At 56.6% G+C, this 23111-nt stretch overlaps 3 protein-coding genes across 7 annotated transcripts in view; all 3 read left to right on the top strand.

Annotated features, from left to right (window-relative positions):
- FBXO42 (F-box protein 42) overlaps window positions 1-6335 on the top strand; it is a 45062-nt gene extending 38727 nt beyond the window's left edge. For all 3 annotated transcript variants that reach the window (XM_033079599.1, XM_033079598.1, XM_042779956.1), the window contains exons 5-10: window positions 485-638; window positions 1550-1660; window positions 1916-2012; window positions 2850-2906; window positions 3398-3514; window positions 3758-6335. In XM_033079599.1, coding sequence (XP_032935490.1) covers window positions 485-638; window positions 1550-1660; window positions 1916-2012; window positions 2850-2906; window positions 3398-3514; window positions 3758-4822 — 1601 coding nt within the window. In that variant the 3' untranslated portion in view covers window positions 4823-6335. The remainder of the gene's footprint in view (window positions 1-484; window positions 639-1549; window positions 1661-1915; window positions 2013-2849; window positions 2907-3397; window positions 3515-3757) is intronic.
- Window positions 6336-7581: 1246 nt separating this feature from the next.
- CPLANE2 (ciliogenesis and planar polarity effector 2) lies at window positions 7582-10400 on the top strand. 3 transcript variants are annotated; one of them, XM_033079556.1, is made up of 6 exons: window positions 7582-7619; window positions 8442-8556; window positions 8629-8781; window positions 8911-9035; window positions 9109-9248; window positions 10142-10400. In XM_033079556.1, the coding sequence occupies exons 2-6, from the start codon at window positions 8454-8456 to the stop codon at window positions 10359-10361; spliced, it is 741 nt and encodes a 246-aa protein (XP_032935447.1). In that variant the 5' UTR covers window positions 7582-7619; window positions 8442-8453; the 3' UTR covers window positions 10362-10400. The 3 variants fall into 3 exon arrangements, with proteins under 3 accessions (XP_032935447.1, XP_032935446.1, XP_032935444.1); XM_033079555.1 differs by having other exon boundaries at window positions 7610-7619; window positions 8420-8556; XM_033079553.1 differs by lacking the exon at window positions 7582-7619 and having other exon boundaries at window positions 7712-8556.
- A 918-nt stretch (window positions 10401-11318) lies between these two features.
- Window positions 11319-22220, top strand: EPHA2 (EPH receptor A2). Its single transcript, XM_033079544.2, has 17 exons — window positions 11319-11546; window positions 14272-14339; window positions 14814-15477; window positions 16125-16280; window positions 16368-16700; window positions 16865-16989; window positions 17315-17474; window positions 17585-17684; window positions 17797-17852; window positions 17933-18058; window positions 18142-18324; window positions 18876-18937; window positions 19046-19255; window positions 19439-19588; window positions 19805-19998; window positions 21038-21193; window positions 21906-22220. The coding sequence occupies exons 1-17, from the start codon at window positions 11477-11479 to the stop codon at window positions 22009-22011; spliced, it is 2919 nt and encodes a 972-aa protein (XP_032935435.1). The 5' UTR covers window positions 11319-11476; the 3' UTR covers window positions 22012-22220.
- Window positions 22221-23111: the final 891 nt, after the last annotated feature.

The following is a 23111-nucleotide window of genomic DNA, read 5'->3' as shown; positions in this document are numbered from 1 at the left end:
CAGAGAGTTCAGGGCTTCCTTCTCAAACAGTGAGTGCTGCCACTTGTGAGCACCCCACACATCTGCACAAGCCACTCTGGGTGGAATTGTCTCCCTTCTCCCTCCCTCCTTGGGGAGAGACGTTACAAGGTATTTGGAGGTAATTATTGCTTTTATTCGGCGCTAAAGCAATAATTTGGAGGGATACGCTGGAAAACCGGCAATTTCCTGCCAGTGAGTGACAGATGTTTTGCTGTGTTTGAGATGTGCTTTCAGGCTCCTACTAATTACATTGACACAAATTGGCAGGAGTTTTCTTCCCAGGCTTCCAGTTCTAATTTTGCCTTTTTTTTCTTTTTTTCTTTTTTTTCTTTTTTTTTCCTGTTATTTTCATTTTTTCGGAAAGGTGGAGTCTCCACGTTGTGACACTTAGGGAAGAAACGATGCAGAGTTGGGGGCTTGTGTTCAAATGTTGTTTTCCTAACTTTTCCTCCCTCTCTGCCAGGTTCCTACCCCTCTCCCAAGGCTGGGGCCACACTAGTGGTCTACAAGGATTTGCTGGTGCTTTTTGGGGGGTGGACCCGGCCGAGCCCTTATCCCCTGCACCAGCCCGAGAGGTTCTTCGATGAGATCCACACATACTCCCCCTCCAAAAACTGGTAAGAGCAGGCTTTGATCCTGAAAAAATGGCTCTGGAATGCAGCTGGAGGAATGCCTGGGAAGCTGTGCGTGGTCCTGGTTTCCCAGGTGTGTCTCTAATGCTCTTTCTGAAACAAAGAAATGCCACATAAGCGCAGCAGAGCTGAGGACAGGGTGCTGCCAGGCACCTCGTGGGTGCTGTTGCTTCCATATGGTTCTGGACTTGTATGTAAATATTCCAGGCTACCTGAGCATCCCCATCCAGGTGGGAAACCGGAGTGTTTAAAATGCCTTATCACTTTGGCTGGGAGCACTGAGGTGTTTCAAGATAAGCCTGAAGTGCTGGAGGTCTTGTATTTAGTGATGATCCAAAACTCAGCTCCCTCAGGGAGATGTGATAAATCAGATTTCTCCATCTTCAACCTTCTGCCTTTACAGCTCCAGGACTGGAGCATCCAGCATTGTCCATGGAGCTGGAAGGAATTTTCCCTTTAAACACCATTTGGCCGATTTTAGATCCAGCTTTCTCACTGATCATGTGTGTGAGAAGGAAAATGCTGTATCAAAGAGAAGATATGCTTCTCTTGCACTGAGAACTTCTCATCCTCCAAAGTATCAATTATCCAGTGTGCACTTTGGGCTGTGTCGTTACAACTCTGTAATTAAACCTCTTGGAAAGAATTCGAGGCAAACTTAATTGGAAGGGGAGATGTTCCCAACTTGGCCATGGGACTTGGTCATGCCTTAAAAATGTTTAGCACATTGGGATTTCTAATTAGTTTCGTTGCTATTTAGATATTTGGAGGTTTTTCCCTGTGGTTTTCCCCCGTGACATGTTCTTGAGGACTTTGCAGGCCACTGGGATTTTTTATTTGTCCTTCCATTCAGCGTTTTCCTTCATTGGGGAATGTGTTCCTGCATTTCTTCCCAGGTGGAACTGCATCATGACCACCCATGGTCCCCCTCCCATGGCAGGACACTCCTCCTGTGTCATCGAAGACAAAATGATCGTTTTTGGGGGCTCCCTTGGATCCCGACAGATGTAAGTTTGGGGTGAAGATGTCTGACAAGTGCCCCTGTGAGCCAGGAGGGGGTTGGGATGGTCTTGGGGTCGCTCATGAGGAATTTTCTGCAGGATTTTGGGGTCTGTCTGCTGCCTTAGCACACCCTTTGCTTCTCGCAGCAAATCCCAAGGCTCCAGCCTGCAAAAATCCCAATTCTGCCATAAAACCCAGCCCTGAGTCCAAGTTCCACATCCCTGGTTGTATCCTCAGCCCGTGTTGTCTCATCCCTGCAGGAGCAATGACGTCTGGGTGCTGGATCTGGAGCAGTGGGCTTGGTCCAAGCCCAGCATCTCCGGGCCTAGCCCTCACCCACGCGGGGGCCAGTCCCAGGTGAGTTCAGCCAGAGAAGCCAGGCACAGCCTCACTCCCAGCTCCAGACAGCTCTGCACAGGCTCATTCCCAAGTTACCTGTGCAGCCCTTGCCTGCCAGGCCCTCTCCCTCTCCATGTGGGCACAGCTCCCATCTCCCCCAGTGACTCAGAGCTCTAATGAACAAATCCCTGCTTTAACCCCACTCATGCCCCATGGCACCTGAGATCAATGGAGAGGCAGCACAGCCTGGTTTGGCTCTGGGCCCTTGTGACTGCTTCGCTCTCCCGATCCCAGGATTGAGTTGGGATTGCTCCAAGCACAGTTCTGGCAGTGCCTGCCCAGGGCAGGGAGCTCATGGCTGTCACCTGGCCTGAATGTGAGGCAGGTGTCCCCATCCAGGATGGTCAGTGATTCTCAGAGTGTGGCTGGTCCCACCAGGGCATGCAGCAGGGCTCAGATGGCTCGTGCTGGAACGTGTCTTTCCATGCCTGGGAAAGGAGCCCACAGGGATCTCTCGCCCACCAGCACTGATCAGACACTGCTGCCAGCACCTGCCCTCCCAAACAATCCTTCCACCTTCCCCTCCTTTGCAGAGGGAAGATGTGGGGTCCCTGGTGCTTTGGGAAGGGCAATTGCTCTGCTTGGTGAGAGGAACTGGTTTGGGACAAGGAGTGAGATGGACCCTGCATCCCACTCTGCCCTGGGCCTGGCAAAACCAGCCCTATCCCAGCTGCACTCCTCATCCTGGAGCACAGAACCCAGCAACACCCATGCAGCGAGAACCTGCCTCTGTCTGTCCTTGGAGGCCTAGCCAAAAATCCTTCCCAGCCTGAAACTCTCCTTTGTCCCCTCCAGATCGTGATAGACAACGAGACCATTTTAATCCTGGGAGGCTGCGGAGGTCCCAATGCAGTGAGTACCTGGGGGAGCAGGGACATCAACATCCCCCTGGCACTTGGGGGCTGGATTTGGGATGCGGGGACTCTGCATGTTGGTGGCATTTTATTCCTCAAATCTGGGCACCCCCCGGTAGATTTTCCAGAGAAGCTGTTTAACTGTTGCTGGAACTGCATTAATTAATAAAAATCACCCCAGGTGCTCTCTGAGCAGCTTCCTGTGTTCACTGAGGCTCATCATGATGAGCCCTGACTTTGTATGGGGGTAGCAGATGGGAATGAAGGGATTTATCCATGGCCATAGTGGGGTGTAGTCACTCATGGGTGATCAGCTCCTGCTGTGGGTCAACATCCTCTGTCTGCAGCAGCAGAGCACTGCTCCCAGCATGGCCCTGATGGGCTGGCCCAGCAGCAAACTGGTCTAAATAAAGCCTGGGCTCCTAAAACTCAGCCTGTGCTTCTGAATTCCAGACCAGACTCCTGAATGTGTCACCCTTCTCTCCCCAGCTGTTCAAAGACGCCTGGTTGCTGCACATGCAGGCCAACCCCTGGACGTGGCAGCCGCTCAAGGTGGAGAACGAGGACCATGGAGCCCCAGAGCTGTGGTGCCATCCTGCATGCAGGGTATGGACACAGCAGGGTCCCTGCTCCCTCACACACATCCCTCCCTCTTTATTCCCTGCCTAAAATCCTCCATAACCATCATCTGTTGGTCCCTGTGCCCCGCTGTGTCACATGGGCTGTCTGTATGTGTGCCCATGTCCCCATGCCATGTGTCACATGTGGGACAAGGCAGTGCAAACATGCCATTGTCTTCTCCCCAGCACCAAGGGTCCTGCTGATGTGTGTTCCCTGCTCTCCCCACAGGTGGGACAGTGCGTCGTGGTCTTCAGCCAAGCTCCCAGCGGGAGAGCCCCACTGAGCCCCAGCCTCAACTCGCGCCCATCTCCCATCAGCGCCATGCCGCCTGCCCTGGTGCCTGAGACACGGGAATTCCGCTCCCAGTCTCCCGTCAGGAACACGGACGAGGTTCCCTGTGTCAACGGCCGCTGGGGCACGCTGCGGCCCCGCAGGCAGACACCGTCAGGCTCACGGGAGGGCAGCCTGTCCCCGGCCAGAGGAGACAGTTCCCCAGTGCTCAACGGCGGCACTGTGTCACCCGGAGCAGCTCTGGACAGCCCTGTGCAGGCCCTGTCCCCCAGCACCCCCTCAGCTGCCGAGGGATTTGACCTCAAGGTGGGGCCAGCCCTGGCACCACGCCGAGGCTCACTGCCGGAGCAGAGGGATCTGCGCCTGGCCTCGGTGGAGCTGGGCTGGGAGCAGAAGCCCACATCCCTCCTGTGCCAGCTGGACGGCGCAGAGGGCAGGACAGCGGGCATGCGGAACCCCCCGGAGCACACCAACGGCATCCACACCCCGCCCCATGCCGCCGGCACCCTGCCCGGAGCCGTGTCCCCCAGTGCGCTCCGCCGCAGCCTCGAGGCTGTCAAAGCCCTCTCCTCCAAAGCCACCTCAGCCTCAGCCGCACTCAGCCCTCCCCTGGCGGTGTCCCCGGGGTCCCCGGGCGCTGAGCCAGGCTCAGTGCGGCCGGGCGCTGCCCAGGGCGAGGGGCACTCGCTGCCCCCCATTGCCCGGCGCCTGGGGCACCACCCGCCGCAGTCACTGAACGTGGGCAAGCCACTGTACCAGAGCATGAACTGCAAGCCCATGCAGATGTATGTGCTGGACATTAAGGACACCAAGGAGCAGGGACGAGTCAAGTGGAAAGTGTTCAACAGCAGCTCTGTGGTGGGGCCTCCCGAGACCAGCTTACACACGGTGGTGCAAGGCCGAGGGGAGCTGATCATATTCGGTGGCCTCATGGACAAGAAACAAAACGTCAAATATTACCCCAAAACAAATGCCTTGTACTTTGTGCGAGCAAAGAGATAATGCGGCCCCCAGCCGCCGCCGCCACCTGGCCCTGCGGCCCTTCCTCCTTCCCGAGCCCCTTCCCAACACGCAGGCATTCAAACTGTGAATTAGGGAGCAGGAAACCAATAAAAGTCCAAGCAAACCCTCCAGCGCTGCCCCGGCAGTTCCCAGTAAGACCCCAGTTGAGCGAGTTGTGTTTACAGGCAGGGAAGGACCTGAGGATCCGAGGGTTTGGGGTGAGCAGCCAGGGAATTCCGCCAGCCAGGATCTTCCTCGGTTTATTTTCCAAGTGTTTGCGAGTCTTGGTCTCTCTGAAACTCCTTGTGGGTTGTGAGTAGAAGTGGTTTTATAGGAATAACCCATATTCCAGCAGGCAGGAGGCTGTTAGCTTGATTAATTCCATGCTCGACTCCATCAGGAAAACAACAGCAATATCCCACTGGAAATCTCCCAGCGCTGCCAGCCTTTGCTCGACACAAACACGATGCCTTTTTATTTTGCCTCTCACCTGCCGCTTGTCCCTGTCCTCCAGGCAGGACCAAAAGGAGGAGGAAAGGACTTTTTTTGTGTCATAATGCCAAAAATCTCAATTGTTAGCATCCCTCCTCTCCCTGCACTGCTGGATCAGGCTTCGGGATCAGCCCTGATCCCCTCTGACCAGAATTCTGAGAATCCCATTATTCCACCAAAACTGAGATATTTGGCTGCCAATTCCCTTCTAGACTTAAAGGTTTTATTTCATTCAAAGGCCTAAACCTGTTCAAGGCCAAAGCAGCCCTTTGGAGCCTGGGAACAGGGTGGGTTTTCTAGGGAAAAGGACAGATATTGGTAAATCTGAGGGCAGCCTCGATGCAGTAACTTGACCTCATCTTTGCATGTGCCTCCTTCTGCAAAGATTAAATCCAAATCCGAAGGGATTGAACCTGTGCGTCCTTCTGGGACAACCCTCCTCCTTTCCTGTCCCCTCGAGACGGGGGGAAAATGGGGCGGATTCTGCCAGGTTTTGGTCAACAACCTCCAGCACCCTACAAACAGGGAGCCCTCCCCAAGCCGGCAGTGCCATGACGTGGTCCCTTCTTCCCTAAATTTTTGTTCTCCATTCCCACTGAGCTTCTTGCCGGTCGGAGCCTTAAATCCCATCCCAGCCACGTGGGGATGGGGAGGGATTTGCTTCACCCGTGGCATTTCCACCTCTGTAAATAAATCCCTCATTGAATCCCACCTCTCCCATTCATCCCAGAGTGCTTTGATTTGTCCTAAGGGAAAGCAAAATGCAATTTTTCCCCCCAAAAAAACCCAGACCTCAGGAGCACCGTGAGTGAGCTGTGGAATATTCCTTCTCCAAGTGTGGCCATGGGGAAGGCAATCGAGGCTTCGGCATCGATTCCCACGTCCCCTTTGCATGTTTTTTGTCATCCATCCCCCGAAAAAAAGAGTCAAAGCCAGGGATGGATGGCACCTTGATGTCCTTGTCCCTGCAGAGCATCTCTCGAGGGGTGCTCTGCCAGTGTTTACATCCTGCACTGCTCCCGGGATCCCCCGGTCGGGAAACGCATGTTCTGTGCCGTTCACGAGACATTCAGCCCAAATCTGGATCCTGCCCCCCGAATCCCACGGGAGCTGCTGGTGCTGTGAGCGAGGTGTCCCCCCCACGACTCAGGTGTCTCCCCGCTGTCATTCCCAGGCCAAGCGCAGCAATGGGAAGCAATTCCGGTGATATTTAAAATCTTGTGTACATTTGGGGGGGGGTTCATGGGGGTCCTCCCCCCCCTTCCCAATGAATTTTTAGTGGTTTAACAAATAAAAAGGAAAATAAACAGATGGTTGGTGCTTTTGGGGAGGGGTGGGGTGGGAATGACGTGGAGGGGAAGTTTCTGCTGCGCTCCCCACAAGTTTAGGGGGGAAAGGGGGGATTTGGGATCTTTTTGGGTAGGAAAGGGGAAATATTTGTGCCAGGGAATGTTGGAGCAGCGGATGTGGGGTAAGGGGGAACACAGGGAATTTGGGACACAGAAGCCTCTTGGTGCCAGAAATTGGGGATGAGGACCCCAAAACCTGTTAGGGGTGAAAACTGGGGATCCCTAAGCCTACTGGATCTGGGAATTCAGGGATCCCAAATCCTGTTTGGGATGGGGACCCCAAAACCTGCCAGGGCTGGGAACTGGGGATGGGAAGCCCAGGTCCTGCCTGTGCCGGAAATTGTGCACCCCAGATCATGCTAGGGTTGGGAATTAGGGACGGGGACCACAAAGCCTGTCAGCTCTGGGAACTGGAGACAACAAGCCCTCTTAGGGATGGAAATTGGGAGTGGAGATCCCAGCGACTGCTGGAGATGGCTATTGGGGATGCCAAAGCCTCCCAGAGCTGGGAATTGTGCCCAAAACCCTTTGGGGCTGGAAATTTTGGATAGGGACCCCAAGGCTAGTTGGGGCTGGAAGTGAGGACCCAAATCCTGCCAGTGCTGGGAACTGGAGACCCCACAGCCTGTTGGAGATTGGGAATTGGGGATGGGGATCCTAGGGCCTACTGGAGCTCTTGGGAACCCAAGTCCTGCCAGTGTGGGAGATGCTCACCCCAAAACATTCCAGTGTCAGCAATTAGGGATGAGGGTTCCAAAGCCTGGAGAAACTGGCAGTTGGGGTCCCCAAATCCCGCCAGTGTCAGTAATTTGGGATGGGGGTCCCAAAATCCGCAGCATCGGGGTCACCCTACGTGCTCCCACAACTCACAAGCGCACGCGCAGTTGCGACTGGGCGTGGTCTCTGTGGCGCCACGCCCGCTTCGTGACGTCACTGAGAGGCGGAAACGGCCTGAGGTGAGCGGCAGGGCCGCGTCTTAAAGGGCCCGCGCGGGAAAATTGGTGTGGGGGGCAACGCATGGAAGGGATTTGGGGGGCAGCAGGTGCAGGGAGGGGGACAGCGGTCTGGGTTCTCCCCCTGTTGAATGTTGTGGGGGCATGGAGTCGATTGGAGGAGCACAGACCCCGTGGGGTGGCAGGCACCCCATGAAGGAGTGCAGGGACTCCGCGTGGGTGTGAGGGACACCCTGAGGGGATGGGGGGACACTGGGGGGGAGTCAGGGACCCCAGAGTGGGGCACAGGAGCCGGAGAAGGGCAGGGGACCCATAGGAGGGAGGTGGGACCCCTTAGGATGTGCGGGGACCCCAGGGGTGGGGGGAAGGATCCTATGGGGGAGGGCAAGGACCCTATGAATGGGGTACTGGGGAGGCAGAGGGGTCAGGGAACCCATGGGAGGGTGACAGGCCCCCAGAAGGGCACAGGGACCCCAGAGAGGGGTCAGGGAACCCATGGGAGGGTGGCAGGCCCCCAGAAGGGCACAGGGACCCCAGAGAGGGGTCAGGGAACCAATGGGAGGACGCAGGGACTCCACAGGGAGGGCACAGACCCCATGGAAAGGGGGTCAGGCACCTTACGGAGCAGTGTCAGGGACCCCATAGGTGGTTTTGGGAATCCCATGGGAGGATGCTGGGATGCTGGGGGGTGTTTTAGGGACGCGATGGAGGATTTAGGGACCCTGGGGAGGGTGCCTGGACCTTGGGGTGGGGTCAGAAGGGGACCCCAAAGCTGCGGGAAGCAGTGACCCCATGGGGGATAGGGGGCTGTTCGCCGTCCCCCAGGTTTGGGCGCCCATGGCAGAGCAGGACCGGGCGCTGGAGCCGGGCTGGCTCCTGTCCCCCGCCGGCCGCCCCTACCTGGACTCCATCCTGCACAAGAACCAGCGGAGAGTGTTCGGTGGGTGCCCCTCCTGTGCCCCCCAAGCCGGGGTTCTCAGCCCCCCAGAATCACCCTGAGCCCCCTCCCCAGGTCTGCTGGAGCGTCCGGCGCTGCCGCCCGCCCTGGCTGTCCCCATTGTCACCTACAAACTCTTCCTGGCGGGGAGAAGCGGCGTCGGGAAGACGGCACTAGTGGCCTGGCTGGGGGGCACCCCCGTACCCCCCGCCCACCACGAGACCCTGGGTAAGGCCTGGGGGGTCCGGGGGTGACAGTCCCGCGTGTCCCCGCAGGGATCGAGGCCACCATGGCCACCACGACACTCTGGGTACGGCCTGGGGGATCCGGGGGTGACTGTCCCGCGTGTCCCCGCAGGGATCGAGGCCACCACGCTGTTCTGGCCGGCCAAGCCCCGCGCTAGCGGCCGCCCCGTCCTGTTCCAGCTGCAGTTCTGGGACTGCGGGGACGGAGCACTCAGGAAGTTTGAGCACCTGCTGCCCGTGAGCGGGGGACGCGTTTCGGGATGGGGGACACCTCCAGGAGCCCGCAGTGAGGGGGTGTCCCCGTCCCCAGGCCTGTAAGGAGGAGGCGGACGCCGCCCTGTTCCTGTTCTCCTTCACGGACCGCGCATCCTTCGAGGATCTGCCGGCGCTCATGGGCCGCGTGCTCGGCCCCGGGGATCGCGACCTCGTCAGGATGGTCGTGGGCACCAAGTATCCTCTTGGGGTCTCCTGGGGGGGCAAAGTCACTCTGTGGGGGAAATCGCACCCCCGGGGCTCTCAGCCCTTGGCATCGCAGGGGCTGAGAACGGGCACACCTCCTTACACCGGTAGATTCACAACTCCCGCTGATTTTACCGGGGTTTTGGGGTTGTTTTAGGTGTTCCTTTACCCTGTGCCCCGCCCCCCGCCACGATCGCCCCAAAATGTGTTTGCACCCCCAGATTTCTCAGCGTTTGGTATCTCAGCAAGCTGAGAACATGCACAAATTGTTACTCCAATAGGTTCACAGCTCCTGCTTATTTTTAGGGGGTTTCACCACCCCTAAGGAGACTTTTGTGGTGTTGGTGTCTCCCTTGACCCTCTGTCCCCCCACCCAAGCAGCTTTGCATCCCTACTCAATACCTTGTTAGGCTGAGAATGTGCAACACTCATTACAAGGGATGGGGCTTCATGGGGTTTGGGGGGCTGGGGTCACAACTCCCACTTATTTACAGAGGGTTTTGGAGAGATATTTTGGGTCTCCCTTGACCCTATGCTCTCCCGCCCAGCCGGGTTTGCACCCCCAGATTTCTCAGCACTTATCTCAGTAGGCTGAGAATGTGCAATGCTTCGTGACACCAATGGATTCACACTTCCCATTTCTTTTTAGGTGTTTTTGGGGGGATTTTTCGGGGTGTTGGTGTCTCCCTTGGCCCTCTGTCCCCCTCCCACAATCAGGTGTACACCCCCCTGATTTCAAACCACTCAGTCCCTGGGCAGGCAGAGAACACTCCCACCTCGTTACACCCATGGGTTCACAGCACCCCATGAAACTTGGGTGGTTTTGGGGGGATTTTCCAGGGCGTTGTTGTTTCCCTTGACCCTGTGTTCCCTCCCCACTCCAGATTCGACCTGGCCCCACACACGGCCGTGACGGAGGGAGACGTGCGGGCCTTCGAGGGGACGTGGGGGCTGCGGGTGCTGCGGGCGGGGGGGACCCCGGGGGCCGGTGGGGCGTGGGCGGGGCTGGCCCGGGTCGCCCCCGTCCTGGACGCCCTGGTCGAGGGGCTCTGGCGGCGCGACCAAGTGACCGCCGGCGTCACCCCGGGGGACACCCCCACCTGAACCCCCTCTTGGGGCGGGTTTGGGGGCTGGGAGGGGTAAAGGTGCTTTTTTGCTAAAATCTGTGATTTTCTATGAAAAAGATCCCTGGTGGCCTGATTTGTCCGGTTTGGGGGGAAAGGGGGTCTGGGGGGATTTGGGGTGAGTGGGGTACTGAGGATTTGGGGTGCTGGGGTAATGAAGATTTGCGGATGCTGAGGGATGTGGAGTGCAGTGGGATCATGAAGAGGTGGGTGCTGCAGGATTTGGGGTGCTGGGTGGTGTGGAGTGCACTGGGATCCTGGGGATGGGGGTGCTACGGATCCTGGGTGATTTTGGGTTCGATGGGATCATGGAATGGGTGTGCTGGGCCTATTGGCAGATTTGGGGTGTTGTGGGACCTGGGAGATTTGGCTGCAGAGGCATTATTGGAACAGGGCTGCAAGATTCAGAGTGCTGCGGGATTTGAGATGTTGGAATTGATGGGATTAGGGCACTGTGGGATTTGGGGTGCAGCGGATGATCCAGGGTTTGGGGTGCTGTGGGATTTGGGGCGCTGTGGGTGATGGGATTTGGGGTGCTGCGGGATCATGAGGACGGTGGTGCTGAGGATTTGGGGCGCTGGGGCCCGAGGGGGCCTAGCAGCCCCCCCAAATCGGTCCCCCCAAGCCCCCAGTATCGGACTGGTGGGCGGGGGGCGTGGCCGGCAGTAACCGCGTGGCCCCGCCCCCTGCAGCCATTGGCTGCCGCCCCCCCGCCCTTCCCACGCTGTTTCATGAATGAAAGGGGAGGGGGCGGGGGGGTGGCGTTCATCCCGTCGGGGCTGGGTCCGCGGGGGTCCCCGCGGGGCTCCGGGACCCCCTAACCGCCTCCAGGGCCGTTCCCCACCTTGGGGGGGCTCCCACATCCCCTGGTCCTCCACTCGGCCATGTCCCACCCTCGGGCGCGCGCCCTCCCAGTGCCGTACTGGTGCGTACTGGGAGCGGCTCCTGTGCCTTTAAGAGCGGGCGTGGCCGGTGACGTCAGCGGGGCATGAATGAACAGGAGCGGGCGCGCGGCCCCGCACCCCACACCCCCCGCACTCCCCGCGGGGCCGCCGCTCCTGGGGCTCGCCCGGGACCCCCCGAAACCTCCCCGCCATGGCGGGCACCCTCCAGGCCCTCACCCTCCTCCTCCTCACCGCCCTCAGCCCCCTGGCTGCCGAGGAAGGTAAGTGGCCAACTTTTTTTTTGGGGTGGTAGCACCCCAGAACGCCTTTATTGTGGGCAGCCCCAAGGGTGGGGTGGTTTTGGGGTAAATTCGGGTGGTTTCGGGGGACCTGGGGAGCGCTCTGAGGGTAAAGAGTGATGTGGGTTCCACCTTCCCCCCACAGTTTGGGGTGTGGTGGGGAATCCACAGGTGCCGGAGCGCGTTTTGGGGGGGAAAAGGTTAAAATTTAGGGGAAGAGTTGAAATGAGGGTGGAGAAGTTTCAATTAAAAGGGGGAAAGTCAAACTAAGGGCCGAAAGTTAAACTAAGGGGAGGTAGTTAAAAAGGTGATGGGGGTTTAAAAATACAGGGAGGGGAAAGCTAAAATTGGGGGACAGGTAGAATAGAGGAGAAAAAAAACTTAAATGGGGAGAAAAAAAGCTAAAATAAGAGGAAAACTGAGATTTTAGGGCAACTTTTCCCATGCCGAGCGTCTGAATGATGTGCAGGGTCGGATCCTGCCGGGAGCCCCCAAAAGAGACTGGCAGAGGGGTGAGGGTGGGAGGGATTAAAAAATTAACCCCCCGAAAAGGGGAAAATCACCTTAAAATGGACTGTTTCCCATGGGTGGTGCAGGGCCGGGTAGGATCCGGCCGGAGAGATGGAAAACAATGTCAGGAAAATCCCAAAAAATTGTTGTGAAAAAACAAGCAGCGCCTCGGCCTCCACCTCTCAACCCTTCCCCCAGTGATTTTGGGGCTTAGTTTGGGAATGCTGAGCAAAAGAAAAGGGGGAAAATCACTTCTTTTGTGTATACGTTGAATTTTTTTAAGATTAAGTTTCTATGAATTCTGTCTAATGGGTTTAATCTGTCGTTTTTGAGGATAAAGTGGAAGATTCCAGCCCCAAATGCAAATAAATCAGAGGCTGGGATGGAAAATACTCCCTTAAAACTAGAAATGGGGTAAAAAAAAACCTAAAATGAAGGGTTTTGGAAGTGCTGGAGGGACAACAGAGGGGATCACCCCATGGCAGCTGTGTGGTTTGGGGTGTGTTCCCAAAGTGCTGTTTCCCAGGAGGGAATATTGGGATTTGGGGTCTTTAAAAGTGCATGAGGAGAAGGGGAAAGTGGTGGGAGAGATGTGGGATTTGTGGGGAGATTGGTTCCACCCGGTGAGATCCAGTGGGATTTGGGGTGAGTTGAGGTGGGGAAGGGGTTAAAGAGAAGGGAATGGAGCAGGATTGGGCTGGGATCCGTTTTGGGATTATGATTTGGGTTCAGACTGATAATTGAGGAGGGGACGAGGTTGGGATGAGGATGGGGAGGGGATGGGATTCATTTTGGGATTGGGATTCTCATTAAGGCTGGGATAGGCATGCGATTGGGATGGGGACATGAATGGGAGCAGAGAGGGTAAGACTGGAATTCACTTTGGGAATGGGATGGGACTCGGATCAGCCAAAGATTGGGATCGGGACGGGGTCAGGGCAGGGCAGGGGACAGGGACAAGGGATGCAGCCGGGAATGGGACGGGGATGCGGCTCCGGAGCGCGGGGGTGGCGCTCAGGGTGGTGAGGGGGTTGGTGGCCACATTCACGGCGGCACTGGAAGTGGTGGCGGCCGTGGCCGGGTGACGAAGGCGACGGAGAATTTGATGATGGTGGCGGTGGGTACAGGTGACTCCCGGGACGGGGGTGCGGCCCCGGCGCTGTCCCGGGAGCTCCGGCGAGTGCTGCGCCCCTGGAGCAGCCCCAGCCCCGGGAGTGTCCCCAGAGCCACCCCCGCGGGCACCGGCAGGGAACCCCCGCCCGCTCCGGCTCCGGCCGCTTTCCGCTCTCCGGAGGCTCGCGGGGGGGGATATCCAGCCTCAGGAAAACCGGGATATCCGCCCCGGCATCCTTCCTGACCCCGGGCACGGCGCGAGGGGGGGACGGTGCAGTCACCCGTGTTCCCCCCGGCAGCTTTTGGGGTCCCCCCTGCCTTGACCCTCTCGGGACACGCCACGAGCTCGTCCGCGCTCAGCTGTGGAAGTTGAAGGGGGCCCATGGGTCCCGAAATTGCCCCGTGCCGCCGGACCCATCTCGCCGCTGAACCCGGGCGTTCGGGCACATTCCTGGGGAGTGATTCACCGGGGGGGCCCCGCTCCCTGCCCGGCCTCCTCTTCCTCCTCTTCCTCTCCCGGTGCTGGATCCGGCCGCCGCCCTCGGCGTGCCCGGGCAGGTCCCGCCGGGCCCCGCGGCTTCTCCGCCTCCGGGGGCGGCCCCGGGGGGCTTCTTCCAGCGGAATCTGCCGGGAATGGGGGGATCCGTGGGTCCAGGGGACATCTCTGGGGCCTGGGCCTGATCCGTGGCTCTTGGGGACGTCTGTGGGAATGGGGGGATCCGTGGGTTCTGGGGGTATCCAGGAGTCCTAAGGACATCCATGGAACCTCCTGGCATCTGTGGGTTCTAGGGATATATGTGTGCCCAGGACATCCAGGGATCCTGGTGGGATATCTGTGGGTCCCAGGGATGGATGCAGAAGTTCCAGAGATATCTGTGGGTTCCCGGGTCATCCATGAATTTCAGGGACATCTGTGGATCCCAGGAGTGTTTGCACATTCTAGGGACTTCCCTAGGGCTGTCTGTGGGTCCTGGGGAACATTCAAGAACCAAAGGCGTGTATTGGTGGCACCTGCAAGTCCTGGGGCTGTCCATGAGTCCTGGTGGCATCTCCTGATGTCCCTGTCCTCTCTCCTCTCCCACAGTGGTGCTGCTGGACTTCGCCAAGGCACATGGGGAGCTGGGCTGGCTCACCCATCCCTACGGAAAAGGGGTGAGCACCCACAGATCCGGCATCTGGCCCCACTGGCCAGCACTGGGACGGGGAATGGGGACCTCTTCATGGGGAATGGGGACAGCCATGGGGATGGGGACAAGGACATGTTTGGGGTCCTTCACAGCAATGGGGAGGAGGACCTCCGTGGGAATGGTGAATGGGGACCTCCATGGGAATAGAGATATCCACGGGGATGGGCCTGGGGACTTCCATGAGGATCTCCTTGGGCATGGGGACAGGGACACCCATGGGGTTGGAGACCTATACTGCAATTGGGCTGGGGCCCTTCATGGAACCAGGAACACCCATGGGGACATGGGGACATCCATGGGGTTGGAGACCTCCGGGATCTGTCTGGGGATCCCCATGGGGACGGGGCCAGGGAAAGGGGACGAGGACAAGCCCATACCTGGGGACAGGGGGCTGTGCTCCAGTTCCCCTCCATAGCCCCATTTCTGTCTCCGGGGACAGTGGGACCAGCTGCAGAACGTCCTCAATGACTCCCTGATCTACATGTACTCCGTGTGCAACGTCCTGGAGGGCGAGCAGGAGAACTGGCTCCGCACCAACTGGATCTACCGCGGCGTGGCCCAGCGCATCTTCATCGAGCTGCAGTTCACCGTGCGCGACTGCAACAGCTTCCCCACGGCCGGGGGTGGCTCCTGCAAGGAGACCTTCAACCTCTACTACGCCGAGTCCGATGTGGATTATGGCACCAACTTCCAGAAGCGGCAGTTCAAGAAGATCGACACCATCGCTCCTGATGAGATCACCGTGCAGGAGGATTTCGCTGCCCGCAACGTGAAGCTCAACGTGGAGGTGCGGTCGGTGGGGCCGCTCCGCAGGAAAGGTTTCTACCTGGCCTTCCAGGACCTGGGAGCCTGCGTGGCGCTGCTCTCCGTGCGCGTCTACTACAAGCGGTGCCCGGCTGTGGTGCGGGGCATGGCGCGGTTCCCAGAGACCGTGGCCAGGGCAGACTCGCAGACCTTGGCTGAGGTGCGGGGCTCGTGCGTGGCCGAGGCCGTGGCCGAGCAGGCGCCGGCCCTGCACTGCAACGCTGACGGCGAGTGGCTCGTGCCCATCGGGGAGTGCCTGTGCCGCGCTGGCTTCCAGAGCCAGGGAGACACCTGCGAAGGTATGGACTGGGTAAACTGAGGGGGTGAGAGGTGTCTGAGGATGGGCCAGCTTGGTGCATGTCTGGGGTGGGGTAGGGGTTTGGCCCCAAAATTCCCAATCCTGGATCCTCAGCCTTGAGTGCAGTGAGTGTGGAAGGGCTCAGCTGGGAGAAGGGTAGGGCAGTAACTGAAAAAATAAGATTAAATGCCCTAAAAATTCCCAATTTGGAGTTGAAAAAACAAAGTTTTGGCTCCAAAATTTGGATCTTCATCTTTCTCATCACCAGTGTAGTGAGTGTGGGAGAGCTCGGACAAGTGAAGGGTGAGCTGGGGGAATCCCAATGAAGTAGATTGTTAGCAAAATAAGATCAAACACCCTAAAATTCCCCATTTGAGTCGGAGAAATGAGATGTTGGAAAATTCCCCATCCTGGATCATTCCCCTGCAGCATCACTCATGCAGTGAGTGCAGCAGGACTCAGCCTGGAGGGGGGTGGTTTAGGGGGGCTCCCCAATAATAAAGAAACTGCAAAATGAGGTGAACCCCCCCTAAACTCCTCTTTAGATGCTTGAGGGGTGCTTCCCTCCCCACCTGCAAGATGCTGATCCCACAGATGGGGAACAGGATCTGGAATCTCACCGGTGTCACTTTGTGTGTCCCTCTCCAGCTTGTCCCCCCGGCACCTTCAAGGCCACGGTGTCCTCAGGGGACTGCCAGCCCTGTCCCCTCCACACCCTGCCTGCCCCGGCCGCCGCCGCAGCCTGCCCATGTGAGGATGGATATTTCCGGGCCCCTGACGACCCCCTGGAGCATCCCTGCACCCGTAAGTCACCTCCGAAGGGGGGACACTGCAGTATCACCTCACTGGGGTGACACGGCACCGCCCTGACCCCACCCTGTGTGCCCGCAGGTCCCCCCTCGCCCCCCCAGGCTGTCACAGCCCTGGGGTTGGGGGCCGCGGTGCAGCTGCGCTGGGCCCCCCCCGCTGACCCCGGTGGCCGCGAGGATGTCACCTACAGCATCACCTGCGAGCAGTGCTGGCCCGAGAGCGGCGAGTGCCGGGCCTGTGATGGGGGGGTCCGGTTCTCACAGCCCTCCCGGGGGTTCACGGGGACAGAAGTCACTGTCACCGACCTGGAGCCGCACGTCAACTACACCTTCACCGTGGAGGCCCGGAACGGGGTGTCCCCCTACAGCCACCAGCGCAGCCTGGCCAGCGCCACCATCAGCGTCAACCAGACGGGTGAGGGGACACTGGCAGCTCCCACACCTTCCCTCCATGGTGGGGACACATCTGTGGTGTCCCTGTCCCCCATGGGGACACCTCTGTGATTTTCCCATCCCTCCTTGATGTCCCTTGACCCCTCGGGGACACTTCAATGACATCCCTATGTGTCCCCACGGCAGAGCCCCCCCGTGTGACATCTGTGAGCCTGGATGGACGGACGGCCACCAGCCTGGTCCTGTCCTGGACCGTGCCACTGCGGCAGCAGAGTCGAGTCTGGAAGTATGAGGTCACCTACAGCAAGAAGGTGACACAGCCTAACACCCCCAAACCCACCCCTCCATCTGTGTCACCTCCACCCCATGTCACCTCCATTCTTGCCCCCAGCTGTGTCACCTCTATCGATGCAATCTCCATCCACATCATTCCTCCATCCTTGCCCTAATCCACATCAGCCCCCCATCTGTGTCACCTCCCAGCCACATCACCCCTCCATCTGTGTCATCTCCACATCCCTGTCACCTCCATCCCTGCCCCATCCATGTCACCTCCTCCATGTCACCTCCATCTTTGCCCCACCCATGCCACCCCTCCCTCTGTGTCACCCCAATGTCACCCTGCTGTATTGCCAGGTGGACGAGAACAGCTACTCTGTGCTGCGCTGCGAAGGCACCTCTGTCACCCTGCCCAAGCTGTCCCCAGCCACCACTTACGTGGTTCGGGTCCAGGCTCTCACCACCGACGGCCATGGGGCCTTCAGCCCCCAGCACGAGTTCGAGACCCTGCCCGAGGGTGAGGAGGGGCTGGGGGTGTTGGGTGTGCAGGATGGGGTCTCCAGGGGTATTGGGAATGAGGGATGGGGGCTCCAGGGGGTGCAGGACTCACCTGGATGGTCCCCACAGGTTCTGAGGCCATGGCATCGGCCGCCGTTATCACCGGCAGTGTCGCCGGCGTTGTCTTTGTCATCGGGCTCTTGACTGCTCTCCTCTGCATCCTCCGGCGGTAAGGGGAATATTTCCTCTGAGATCCCAAAAAAAACCCCAAAATGTTATTGTCCCACTGCCAAATATAGGCGAGTGATGATCTTTTGGAACAAAATGCTGCTTTTCCACAGGAGGAGGAAGTCACGGCCACGCCAATCCGCTGAGGATGTCTACTTCTCCAAGTCAGGTGAGCCATGGGACAGTAAGGACAGTGGGGATGGCCGGGGGGGGTGACAGGGCTGCTGACCCCCTCTTTGACACCCCCAGATCAGCTGAAGCCCCTCAAGACCTACGTTGACCCCCACACCTACGAAGACCCCAACCAAGCCATGCTCAAGTTCACCACCGAGATCCCTCCATCCTTTATCACCCGCCAGAAGGTCATCGGCGCCGGTGCGTGGCTTTGTCCCCCTAGGGGTACCCCAAAATCAAGGTGGGGCAGGGGGGCTAAGGGTGCACCACATCTTTTGGAGCAGGTGAATTTGGGGAGGTGTACAAGGGCACTCTGAAGCGTGGCAGGAAGGAGGTGCCTGTGGCCATCAAGACGTTGAAGGTGGGGTACACGGAGAAGCAGCGCGTGGACTTCCTGAGCGAGGCCACCATCATGGGACAGTTCTGCCACCACAACATCATCCGCCTCGAGGGTGTCGTCTCCAAGTGTGAGTGGCCTCTATGTCCTGTGCCCACCAAGAAAACCACCCCAATTTCCCAGCAAAACACCCCCAAAAAAGCGATATAAAAGCAGTGATACAAAGGGGGACTGGGGGAGTTGGGTTTTTTGGGGGAAGAGGTTGAGGATTTTTTTGGGGAGGGAATTCAGGTTTATTTGGGAGGTTTTATGGGGAGTTTAGGGGATTTTTGGAGGAGTTGGGGGAGTTATTTTGGGGGTTTGGCTGCTGGGGTTTATTGGGGTCTGTAAGGGGGTGGAAACTTTTTTGTTGTTTTGGAGATGTTTAACAGAGGTGATTTTTTGGGGAGTTGGGGGTCAGGGGGTTTCGGAGAGAATTGGGATGGTTTGGGTTTTTGGGGGTGTTCGGGCATTTTTGTTATTTTTGGGGGGTTGGGTTTTTTTAAGGGGCATTGGGTAGTGTAAGGATTTTGGGAGGCTTGTGGACGATTTAGAGATTTTAGTGGGGGTGACTTTTGGTGGGGGGCTTAAAGGGATATTTTTTGGGGTTTTTACCTATTTTGGGGTCTTTCTCTTGTACAGACAAGCCCTTCATGATTATCACTGAGTACATGGAGAATGGGGCGCTGGATAAATTCCTGCGGGTAGGTGACACGTGGTGGCAACAACCACGGGGTGGTGGAACCTCCAACACCCACCACAGGAGGTGGGACAACAGGTGGATTCTAAGCTGGATTCTCCCCTTTTCCCAGGAAAAAGAGGGTGAATTTGGCGTCATCCAGCTGGTGGGGATGTTGAGGGGCATCGCCGCCGGCATGAAGTACTTGGCCAACATGAATTATGTCCATCGGGACCTGGCTGCCAGGAACATCCTGGTGAACAGCAACCTGGTGTGCAAAGTGTCTGATTTTGGGCTCTCGAGGGTGCTAGAAGATGACCCTGAAGCCACCTACACTACCAGTGTGAGTGCCACTGCAGTGGGGTGGTGGCTGGGGGGTGGCTGGTTGGCCATGGCAGGGGTGGTTGGTCGTGTTGGGGTGGTTGTCGGAGGTGGGTGATCGTCCATCACGGTGGCCACGTTGGGGTGGTTGAACAAGGTGAGGTGATTTTTTGGGGATGCAGGGTTGACCCCAATGTTGCTGTAGGGTGGGAAGATCCCAATCCGTTGGACAGCACCCGAAGCCATCTCCTACCGCAAGTTCACCTCTGCCAGCGACGTCTGGAGCTATGGCATCGTCATGTGGGAGGTGATGTCCTACGGTGAGCGGCCCTACTGGGAGCTCTCCAACCACGAGGTGAGTGCCCACCCTCCACCATCACCAGTGTTTTGGAAGGCAGTCAAGGCCAGGTGGGACAAGGCTGGGATCAACCTGGGATAGTGGAAGGTGTCCCTGCCCAGGGCAGGGGCTGGAATGAGATGAGCTTTAAGGTCCTTCCAAACCAAACCATTCTGGGGTTCTGTGAATGAACTCCTCTTTTGAGGGGACCATTCCTGACCCTCCTCCTCATAGGTGATGAAAGCCATCAACGAGGGCTTCCGCCTGCCGGCGCCGCTGGACTGCCCCTCAGCCATCTACCAGCTGATGATGCAGTGCTGGCAGCAGGAGCGCTGCCGGCGCCCCAAATTCGCTGACATCGTCAGCATCCTCGACAAACTCATCCGCGCCCCCGAGTCCCTCAAGGCACTGGCAGATTTCGACCCCCGGTGCGTGAGGGGAGTGCCAGGATGGGGTGGGGGGTGAGAAGAGGGAGGGGGGCAGCTCCCAGGGAAGCTGTGGCTGCCCCTGGATCCCTGGCAGTGTCCATGGCCAGGCTGGAGCAACCTGGGATAGGGGAAGGTGTCCCCGCCTGTGGCAGGGGAAGAATGAGGTGGGCTTTAAGGTCCCTTCCAACCAAACCAGTCTGGGATTCTCTGGTTCTTGACATCTTTGAGTCTTCTATAGTTTTTTGCCTCCTTTTGTTTTCATCTTCGCATTTTGTGCATCATTTTTTGCACTCTTGTGGTGCTGTTTTGGGTTGGGTTTTGCATCTCTGCACTCTCATGTTGCTTTTGGCATCTCCATTCTTGCATCATTTTTTGGTATTTCCCCATTTTCACATTTCCACTTTTTGCATAGTTCCGTTTTCTGAATGAGCATTTCGTCATCTCATTTTTGCATTTATTTTTGTCATTTCTGCATTGTTTTTCCATCCTTCCATTTTCACTAATTTTTTGCATCCTTCCTTTCTGGATCATTGTTTTAACCTTCCACTTTTTTGCATCAGTTAATTTCTGTACTATTTTTGCATTCTTCCAGTTTTTTGCATTTTTTTTCACGTTTCCATTTCTGCAGAATTTCTCAGCTTTCTGTTTTCACCTTGTTTTTTGCATCTTTTTCAACCCTGTGTTATTTTTCCATCCTTCCATTTTCTCAACTCTATTTTCCACCCTTTCATTCCTGCGCTACGTTTGTACCTTTCCATTCTTGCATCATTTTTTGCATTGTTTTATTTCTGCATTATTTTTCTGTCCTTACCTTTCTGTGCTGTTTTTTGCAGCCTCCCATTTTCACATTTTTTGCACCTTCCCATTTTCACATTATTTTTTTACATCGCTCCATTCCTGCATCATTTTTTGCATCATTTCCCCTGCTGCATCATTTTTCTGCCCTTCTGCTTTCATGTCATTTTTCCAGCCCTGTATTTCTGTGCCACTTTTTTTGCATCTTTCTATTTTTGCCTCATTTTCCCATCCATGTCCACAGGGTGTCCATTCGGCTGCCCAGCACCAGTGGCTCTGAGGGCGTCCCGTTCCGCTCAGTGCCGGAGTGGCTGGAGTCCATCCGGATGCCCCAGTACACAGAGACCTTCATGGCCTCGGGCTACAGCACCATCGAGAAGGTCCTGCAGATGACCAGCGAGTGAGTCCCTGTCCTTGTGCTATCCCCTTGTCCCAGACTGATCCCACACCACTCCCCTGCTGTCCCTGTGATGTGTCCCCATACCCACACCTCAACTCCCATGGGACAGGAATGTGCTGGGAACAGAAACCATTTCCATGGCCTTGGTGGCCCACGGGATGGGATAAAATTAGACATTCCTTGGCCAGACAGGTTGGGATGAGCCGTGTCTGTCCATCTGTCTCTTGAGATGTGCTGTGTTCATCCATCCCTCAGGATGAGCCATGTCAGTCTGTCCATCCCTTGGGATAAGCCACGTCTATAGATCCATCCATCCCTCGGGATGAGCCATGTCCATGGATCCATCCATCCATGCATCCATCCCTCGAGATGAGCCATGTCAGTCTGTCCATCCCTTGGGATAAGCCACATCTATAGATCCATCCATCCATCCCTCGGGATGAGCCATGTCCATAGATCCATCCATCCATCCCTTGGGATAAGCCACGTCCATAGATCCATCCGTCCATCCCTCGGGATGAGCCACGTCCGTAGATCCATCCATCCCTCGGGATGAGTTGTGTCCACCCATCCATCTCCACCCCAAGGATGCTGCTTCTGAGGACCCCCAAACTTGGGGTGTGGCCGTTGCTGGCTCCAGCCCCTCCCAGCCCCATTCCAGGCTCATGGCTCCACCAATCCTGACTCTTTTCCTCTTTTCCCATTCTCCCAGGGACATCAAGCGGATCGGGGTGCGCCTGCCGGGCCACCAGAAGCGCATTGCCTACAGCCTGCTGGGGCTGCAGGAGCAGGCGGGAGCTGGGGGGGGCCCAGGCTGACACCAAACCCCCCAGAGCACCACATGAAGACTCCCCTTCCTGTCTGACGGGTTTATTTATTATTTCTGTAATTATTAAGGGTTCTTTTATAGTGTTATTGATATTGTTCCCCCACCTGGGGATGAAACGGGTGCTGCCCCTTCCCTCCCTCCTAAAAAAATGGAATTTCAAGCTTGTTTGGAGCTGGGGGAGGGATTTTTCTTCTTATTTTTCCCCCCACATTTCAAGAAAAAAAAGGGCTCAGTCCCAAAACTGATTTATTTTTGCTTTTTTTCTCCCTATTTATTCCTCGCCCACCAGGTTTTTTGGTGGTTTTGTTCCCCTTCACGCTGCTCTGCCAGTGTTGCCTTGTATTTTTTAACCTAATTTATTTTATTTTTGTATATTTATTGTGAGGATTTAAAGGTTGCGTCAGGTTTGGGAGAGAAAAAAGGGGTAAATTTAAAAAAACCAAAACTTGGATGCTTGTTCACCCCCTTTTTCATGTTTTTTTATGGGGATTTTTATGGGGTTTTAAATAAAAAATATGTGCTTTTTGGTTTTCTAGAATATTGTGTTTTTTCACTGGTTCACAGAGATTGAGAAAATTTGGGGGGCAAAGAGAGAGGGTTTGCCCTGGATTTTAGGGGTTTTAAGGGCATTTTAAAAGGAATTTAAAGAGGGTTTTAAAGGTGTTTTAAGGATTTTTAAATGGTTTGGGGGATTAAAGGGCAGTTAAGGAGCTTTAAAGTTTTGGGGGTTTTTAGGCATTCTAAGGTTTTTAAGGAGTTATTAGGGTTTGTAAAGGGGGGTGAGGGGCTTTAAAGGGGTTGTAAGTTATTTTTTGGGGTGCATAATGTTCTTTGAGGGGATTATTTAGGGATTTTGGGGGGGTTAGGAGGGTTTTAAAAGTGAGGGGCTTTAGGGATTTTAATAGAGGTGTAAACGGGTTAAAGATGGGTTTTTAAGGGCATTTAAAGGAGTTTAAATGGGTTAAACAGGGTTTTTAAGGGGGTTACAGTTTTTCAGGGGGCTATCAGGGATTTTAAGGGGTTTCACACGGCTCCGGGAGCGTTTCCCATGCGAGGCCTCTTTCACCAGCAAAACCCAGGAGGAATTTG

The sequence above is a fragment of the Catharus ustulatus genome, chromosome 24, assembly GCF_009819885.2.
Source record: "Catharus ustulatus isolate bCatUst1 chromosome 24, bCatUst1.pri.v2, whole genome shotgun sequence".
In the NCBI taxonomy this organism is placed as follows: domain Eukaryota; kingdom Metazoa; phylum Chordata; class Aves; order Passeriformes; family Turdidae; genus Catharus; species Catharus ustulatus.
This window is presented reverse-complemented; position numbering and strand designations above follow the sequence as displayed.